Below are 8,220 nucleotides of genomic sequence, written 5' to 3'. Positions count from 1 at the left end.
TAAGTTTCTTTTAGACCTGGTAAACCTCTAAGAACTCTCGTGTATGTGTACATATACTTCTACATCTTCGATCTGAGAATTTCGAATGAAACGTTCGAACTAATTAGAATTCACATGTAGGTAATTTAACTGTTCTCAATTTCCAGCTGGAAGGTTTTTTCGTAAGTTTGTGACGTAGAAGGTGAAGAATATCGACGGAGAAAACCGTGGAGAGAGCGCGATGAAAATTGGACGATTTTGAGAATTTCAAATTTTCCCGCCATCTGTTTTCTTCATCTTCGAGTCACGAATTTCTAGACTCAACCCTTTAGTACTCATGCATCTCCCTGCACACAGTATTACATGTGTACATTTCTACACGGATCTGACTTATTTCAAATTTTCCCGCCAACAGTTTTCTCTAAACAAGTGCACCTCTAACCTGAAATTTTTACGTATCTGCACATTCTCGTATAAGTACTTGCACCACAAGTAATTTGCACTTCTGCAGTAACTTCGATATTTTCGGGGGAATTTCCCCCCTAATTTGAAATAGAGTTGCAAGAAAATTTCTCTTCTTGGATGGTAGAGACTCTTATTCACCAATCCTCTGTAAGGCTCTCGGCCGTCTCTCGCGGTAGATGCATGCGATAAGAACCGAAACCCAGAAATGTATGCATAGAGGAGCCAGCCGTAAGAGAAAACGGAGTCTGATCGCTCCGTTAGCGTGAACGGCGGGGCACTCGATTTTAGAACGGCTAGAGCCAACCACCGAACGGAGAAGGGTACGCGCGAGAGAAAGAAAGAAAGAGAGCGAGAGGGAGAACTGTTTTAGCGGTGGCTATGATGATTGCAACGTGGTAACACGATCATTGGTTGAACACGCAGAGAAAGAACCTGGTTTCCTGCGAATTGGCTCGCTGAACGTACGCGTGAAACGTACGACGGAAGCGTTCAGCCAGTTCCTGGGTGTGGCAACTAGCAGCGCCAGCAGCAACCACGAGAAGATACACAAGAACTGGGGATCGGCGGATAATGTGCAGGTAGAGCAGAAGATGAGAGAGAGAGAGAGTGAAAGGAGGAGAGACAGGGAGAGCAAAAGGAAGAGAGGCAGAGAGGCAGAGAGATAAGAGGAGAGGCAGAGAGAATGTGTGTGTGAGAAAAGAGGAAAGAGGGAGGCAGAGAGAGAAATAAGAATGAAGGAGAGACAAAGAGGAGGGAGGAGAGAGAGAGAATGTGTGTGCGTGTGTGTGCGAGAGAAAGGAGGAAAGGGGGAGGCAGAGAGAGAAATAAAAATGAAGGAGAGACAGAGAGAATGTGTGTGCGTGTGTGTGCGAGAGGAAGGAGGAAAGAGGGAAGCAGAGAGAGAAATAAGAATGAAGGAGAGACAAAGAGGAAGGAGGAGAGACGGAGAGAATGTGTGTGCGCATGTGTGTGTGAGAGAAAGGAGGAAAGAGGGAGGCAGAGAGAGAAATAAGAATGAAGGAGAGACAGAGAGAATGTGTGTGCGTGTGTGTGCGAGAGAAAGGAGGAAAGAGGGAAGCAGAGAGAGAAATAAGAATGAAGGAGAGACAGAGAGGAGGGAGGAGAGAGAGAGAATGTGTGTGCGTGTGTGTGTGAGAGAAAGGAGGAAAGAGGGAGGCAGAGAGAGAAATAAGAATGAAGGAGAGACAGAGAGAATGTGTGTGCGTGTGTGTGAGAGAGAAAGGATGAAAGGAGGAGGCAGAGAGAGAAATAAAAATGAAGGAGAGACAAGGAGGAGGAAGGAGAGACAGAAAGAATGTATGTGCGTGCATGTGAGAGCAAAAGGAGGAGAGGCAGAGAGATAAGAGGAGAAACAGAGAGAATGTGTGTGCTGCGAGAGAGGAAGGAGAAAAGAGGGAGAGTGCGTGTATATGAGAAAGGAGAGGAGAGAATATGTGTATATGAGAATGGAGAAGAGAAACAGAGTGTGTGTGTGTCTGTGCGAGGGGGTCTCCGCGTTCTCGAAAATTACCCGATAGCCGGGCCTCCACTCTCTCTGCTTGACCCTCTATAATTATTCAACCCCTGGACGAGCACCGACAGCACCGTATCCCCCCTCCCTTCGCCCCGGTCGGTGTGTGCACCACGAATATTATGCGACGAATCGCGAACTCGTTTAATATTAACGCTCGCACGGTTTCCGCAGGTAGAGGAGAGGAAATTACCGTGCTCGCGAGCACGAGCCTTGCTGCCTCCTCGCCGAACGAGAGGTGGAGGCTATCTCGTGTCTCGAAGTCGCGGCCACACGCTTTTAATCGAAAATCGTCCCCTTCGACTCCGTCATTACATCGCGCTTGACGAATGATAATTTTGCGCCGCGACGACCACTACAGCACCAACATTTTTCGTGACTACCTCTTTTCTCAAAAGCGCGACGAATCCCCGTCCGTTCTTCTTGCTCTTTTCGAACCACGAGAAAATACCTCGTCGAGCGGTTTTCTCCTTTTTAACATTCCTCTTTTCGAGGTTTTTAACCTCTTCAGGGACGATTTTTTCTCACCTTTTTTCTTTTTGCATACTTATGTTTTATTCAGTTTTCAAATACACGAGGAATCAAACTGGTTTTCTCGTTACGAAGTTCTGTAATTAACAGTTACTCCGTCGATAACGTTGGAATCTTAGAAATAGATAAAAATCGGACACCCGGTACGGAACAGTGTACCAGAAGAGGTTAGAATTCCTAAAAAAGATCGTCCAGAGGTTAGGTATTCCCCTCTACGACGAAATCTTATAATTCTTCTTGAATTCCCGCGAAGTTCGACCAAAAGGTGATGCCACCGCCGAAGTACGCGCCGATAAAGAAGAGGAGAAGTCGCCGGGCACAAGATTTTGGATCGTCGCGAGACCATCAGGTCGCCAGTCAGCCGAGCACGCCGCTTCCGCAAGGCAAGGTTTCACGATCGAGCCACTCGGTCCATCGTCGGCCAACTTCCACCACCGCTGTCAGCTCAGCCGTGTCCAGAACGCAGCAGAACAACGACTCCGACTCCGATACCGCGTGCGGATTCGATTCCGCGTGGAGAGGATCCGCACAGCTTTAGGGCGAATCCCTCCCACTTAGTTGCGTTTCACGTGTCGCGAATCTCTGAGGCTCCTATTGAATCACCGTGTACCTTGCCTTCTGGTCTTTTTGTAAATGATAACGTCGCAACTGTTTCCCCACCATTTACTTTTAAGTATACCGAAATTGGAACCGAAAAGACTGTTTAGACGGAACAAAAGACGTAGCAATTTTGTAGGTTATCGAACGAGCTTAGAGCGAGATTTTATATAAAATAATATTTGCGGTGGGGAGAAGTTTTCGAGAGATGTTCGAATTTGTGGTAATACGAATTTCTCGGGAGATTCGGTGGGGAGAAGTTTTCGAGAGATGTTCGAATTTGTGGTAATACGAATTTCTCGGGAGATTAAACGACTGATTGGAATAACAGGGATTTTAGAAGGAATTGATTTCTTTTCCGTGGTATTTTTCGACGTTGGTTATTCTCGTAGTTTCTGTAAGTGCCTTATTTAACAGTTGCAAGCAATGCTTTAGGTTTATTAAAATGCGTCCTTTGTACGAAGACCAAATATGTATTCTCTCGTAAGTTGTAAAGGAGATTACGAATTTTTGCTGTACAAGGTGCATTTACGCACAACTTTTTAATTGTAAGATACTGTTTCTCACTTAAGGATACGAATGAATCGATGTACCTAAGGTAGTGGAATTGATACTGCAATATTGTCTGTGTTATTTGTCATATTAACAACGGTTGTACTAATTGATCGTAGATTTTTTAAAGTGATTGTATAAATAGATATTTCGAATGGCAATAAATAATGATCAATTAACTCAATTTGTACCTGTGTAATTTTGTCTTGAAGTTGGAAACTCTTCCAAGAATTTATTATAATAAGCAATGTGCAAGCGCTATCTATTAGTATTTAGCGATACTAGTTTCCTTCGCAATTCTTAAATTTCTTCGCTAGATGTCGTGTAATAGCGTTTCCTAAAGATTGAGAACTACTTATCAGCATGTGTCTCTAGGTACTTGTTCCGAAGAAATTACCGATAGAGTTTTAAAAACGAAAAATATATAAAAAAAACCATTGATAGTTTATAAATTCTAAATAATATCCTCTAAGTTATTTCACAACCTATTTTATCTTTATTTTTAATCAATTTTCTTTTATTATTTGCAAATGCAAATTGCTGGTATTTCGTGTGTGTGAATAAAGTAGGCTTGTGAATTAACCTATCGCGTGGTACAATTACGCGTTGTATTTCGTTAAAATTAAGTAAATTCTTTGCAATTAATGTAAAACGTGATATAATTTCGTTTAATACACTTAATTAAATCTTCCCAGTATTTAACTTATTTTACTTTTTACGACGTCAACTTAATCGTACTTAACCTAACACAAAGATTTAATAATAATTTGTTTTTTTCAAAGAAAACTATTTTTTGTTAATAATGTATGACATATATTACCCCAGTGTAAGTGTAATGATGTTTAAATAATCTTAAAATATCTTAAATGAGAAAATAATGGATTTTAATGATAGTTTTACAACATTGGAAAGTTGGGCTGCTCTGATCCTGTGAAAATAAGTACCACATTTAACGTTTATATCGAATTATGCGAAGGTAATTGCGTAGCGTTATAATAACACTATTTAAAAATGTATTCTATCATGAATTTTTGTATATGATTAGCAAAGAAATATTGGGAAGTCAATTACAAATATAACGAAAGCTTAGATTTATTGTATTTGGAAGTAAAAAGAAGGAAAAGTTCTCAGCTAGAACTATTTGTACCTTGGCCGGCGTTATCTAATATTTCTCTCGATAAAATTGAAAAAATACAGGAAGCTTTAAATGTTGAAAAGTAAGATCAAAGAGTATGAAAAAGATTGTGAGACTATATTTTGTTAAATTCGTTCATTAATTTCTGTATTTTGCAACAGGGTATCATTTGTTTTTAAAGCTGAAGACAGCACAAGTATTATTTATAGAGTTAGTAAAGGTCTTGTGAAACCTATGAGTCCAAAAGCATCTAAATTGATGAAAGAGAAGGAAGATAAGAAGTTAAATTTAGAAAAAGAAATAAGGAAAAATACTTCATACTTGTATGAATTAGCAAAATCTTTAAATACAAAAGATACTGATACAGACATTGACCCTACTGCAAGTAGTAGCAGTCAAACAACAGGTAAATATAATTTATTTCACTTTTTTTTAATGTTTGTTGGATATTCGATTTTTCTAAAGGATTAGGAAAAGTAAATACAGAATCGATGTATTTGCTTTAGATATTTATTATTCAAAGTAATTATTATTTATATATTTGAAATAGTGTAAATTTTAGAAGTACTACTAAAAACTATATAACTATTTGAAGTGATATGTATTAAGCTGCCACTGCAAAAGTGAATATTAAATAAGTTATTGCTTAATGGTATTTTATAAGCATTTTCTATGTTGACACATTATCTACTACTAAGTGATTTAGTAAACATTGCAAGTATGAGGCACATGCTGTTTCATTACTGTCAGCTACAGATAAATGTAGTGAACATTCTAAACTAAGGTTAGAACTTAATATTGCTATGTTATTTCGTATGTATAAAAATAAGTAACGGAAGTATATTTTAACAAGGTTTCTAGTTTGAGTGTTGAAAATAGATCTATCTACAAAAAAATTTACGACACTTGTATTATATACACCTTTCAATTGCTATTTTTCGAACGACACTTCATTTTTAACATTGCAGTACACATAAAGAACGTCGCTCTCGTAAAAACTACTTATGTTTATCATCTTTTTTTAATCGTGTTTGTAATATATATATGTACCGTTTGTGTATACATACATCTTAATTGTTGTAGGGTACATAATTAATACATTGACAAGAAAATATTGATTAATAAAAAAATGATTCATTTTCCATAGATGTGTGTATTTTGGCAGTTTGACATGTAGGCATAATGTAATGTTCTACACATGAAATATAAAAATAAATGTTTTCGTCATTATTAACAAAATGTTATATCGTTACTTTTCTTGCAATTTCTTTAAAATTTCGTTCAAATCAAGTAATTTGTGATGTTTCACTTTTATCCAGATCGAAGCGCGTAATAGATAGCGAAGATAAACGCCTTAGTTAGATATTATCGCGACGTTCTCATATTTTCTTGTCCATTATACAATGAGAAAGTATAATATAGTTTTTAACTAAAATTACTCAACTAGATTTTAAAACCTACGTATGAGAATTGTATAAAAACAGGCACATTAGGAATAATGTGTTATATGAGCACCTCTGTATAAGTAGGTTTCCATTTTAATATACAAGGTCTCGGTATAAAATAGTTACCAAATGGTTATTAATGTATTAGTGCATTAAGGCAACTAGAATTCGAGATGTACTCGAAACTATCACAAGTGACACAATTAGTTTCCTGTTTCACAATTTTAAATACTGCTTTTGGGGAGAATGAGTAATGATCTCAAGCTTATATGACTAAATTTTCCATATAAGAAAATTTCAAATGAAACCGTTCACATTACTGTCACAGCACTTTGATTATTCAACATTACGATCGCTCACTTATTATCCTCTTTCGGACATATTTTAGACGGATATTTTTTTTACAGAAGTGTAATTTGAATATTATACAAGAGGACAGTTACATGATGCATTAGGTTTCATTTAAAAAATTCTTTTGTATAAAACTTTTATACCAACTGTTGAATAAGTGAACTTAATGAGTTGATATTATTACAAGAGAAATAATTATTATAGTTATGCATTGTAGAAGGTGTGTAGTTCTTAATATTAACTAACATATTATTATGTAGTATTATTGATACCCTCAAAAATTATTTATATGGAAGTAACGAGTTTACTTTTTTAAATAAAAGTCCTATAATATAGAAGACAAGATCCTAAAAAGGTATCAAATAATGTTAGTACAAAACTCTTTCAATAACTAAGATGTAATGTATATATTTGTGATGGTTGTACAGGATAATCATAATTGTCCACAAAACCAAAGTACAAAAAAAAAGAAATATGTGAGGAAATTCTAGAGTGATGTTTATAATTATGTATGTGGTGAATATGAGTACTAACAGTGTGTGCTACTGTGTACTTGTATTACCCTTGTGATACAATGTTGCATAATATATCAAGCTAAAGTATTGTACTTATGAATCTTATGCATTCTAACTTTTTTTAATGTTTGGTTACATATTTACAAGGTATAGTACTAGAACACTACAAGTATTCTATCACATACTAGAAACAAGAAAATATGTAACTAAATGATGCAATAAAATGGGTGAAAAGATTATAGGAATCAAACCTGTAGAAATTTGTTCATCAAAAGAGAAAGTTGATATGGTCAGATTGTCAAATGAATTGTAAATAACTGATCTTAGTTAGATTAGGTACAAGTGACTAATATAATTAAAGCGCCCAGTGTTAATAGTGATTATATTGATCAACACTGTTGTACATGGTGCCATTTCTTCATTCAATTCCCTATCACATGAGCATGAGCAAATACAACTACGTTTTGATTTATTTTCTGCACTTTATGAATTATAATATGTTTATACAGTGAATACCCTTTATGTTACAAGGATATGGTTATCGAGTAGTTGGGAAACGATCACTATATATAAGAATGAGTGTGCTAAGTGAAAGTTGTAAAATAATACTTTAAACAGATATCATTTCAAACATTTGGTCAATATTTAGAATCATGATTATGAGATCTGGTGGTAAATTTTTAATTAAATGATATAAATTTTTATAAATTTAAATTCCAAACAGCAGATTTGTATCAAAATATCAACATGTTACAAAAGTACATGTACAATTTATGTTTCTTTTCTGGTCTTTCAGTTGATTAAATCTGAATATTATATCCTGGTATTTCAAGTGACTATAATTATTAACTACATTGCATACCGGAAATAATCGTGACGAATGTAAATCTGAATATATAACTACGAGTTAAAAGTCTGACATTCATACATATTAATTAAAAACCTGAGATTCGACTGTTGAACAGAATTTTTTGTTAATTCTATATGCCTGATTATATCATGATACTAAAAATAAAACATCTGTACAATACATAACATTATGAAATGTGGAACATATTATTCTGAGAATTAAACAAATACACATATAATAATCGGTGTTATTAATTGCGATTCGATTGC

At 35.8% G+C, this 8,220-nt stretch overlaps 2 protein-coding genes across 2 annotated transcripts in view; both read left to right on the top strand.

Moving 5' to 3' along the window:
* The window catches only part of LOC108573527, a 65,515-nt gene extending 62,356 nt beyond the window's left edge, over positions 1–3,159 (top strand). Inside the window, exons 8-9 of the mRNA XM_017935987.1 lie at positions 868–1,022; positions 2,760–3,159. Coding sequence (XP_017791476.1) covers positions 868–1,022; positions 2,760–3,044 — 440 coding nt within the window. The 3' untranslated portion in view covers positions 3,045–3,159. The remainder of the gene's footprint in view (positions 1–867; positions 1,023–2,759) is intronic.
* A 1,298-nt stretch (positions 3,160–4,457) lies between these two features.
* LOC108573518 lies at positions 4,458–5,573 on the top strand. Its single transcript, XM_017935979.1, has 5 exons — positions 4,458–4,481; positions 4,550–4,631; positions 4,701–4,872; positions 4,952–5,196; positions 5,455–5,573. Exons 1-5 carry the CDS (start codon positions 4,458–4,460, stop codon positions 5,571–5,573), a joined length of 642 nt encoding a protein of 213 aa, XP_017791468.1.
* The last annotated feature ends 2,647 nt before the right edge of the window (positions 5,574–8,220 follow it).

The sequence above is a fragment of the Habropoda laboriosa genome, unplaced genomic scaffold, assembly GCF_001263275.1.
Source record: "Habropoda laboriosa isolate 0110345459 unplaced genomic scaffold, ASM126327v1 scaffold153, whole genome shotgun sequence".
NCBI classification, from domain to species: Eukaryota; Metazoa; Arthropoda; class Insecta; order Hymenoptera; family Apidae; genus Habropoda; species Habropoda laboriosa.
The sequence above is the reverse complement of the archived record's forward strand: the minus strand, read 5'-3'. Positions and strand labels throughout refer to the sequence as shown.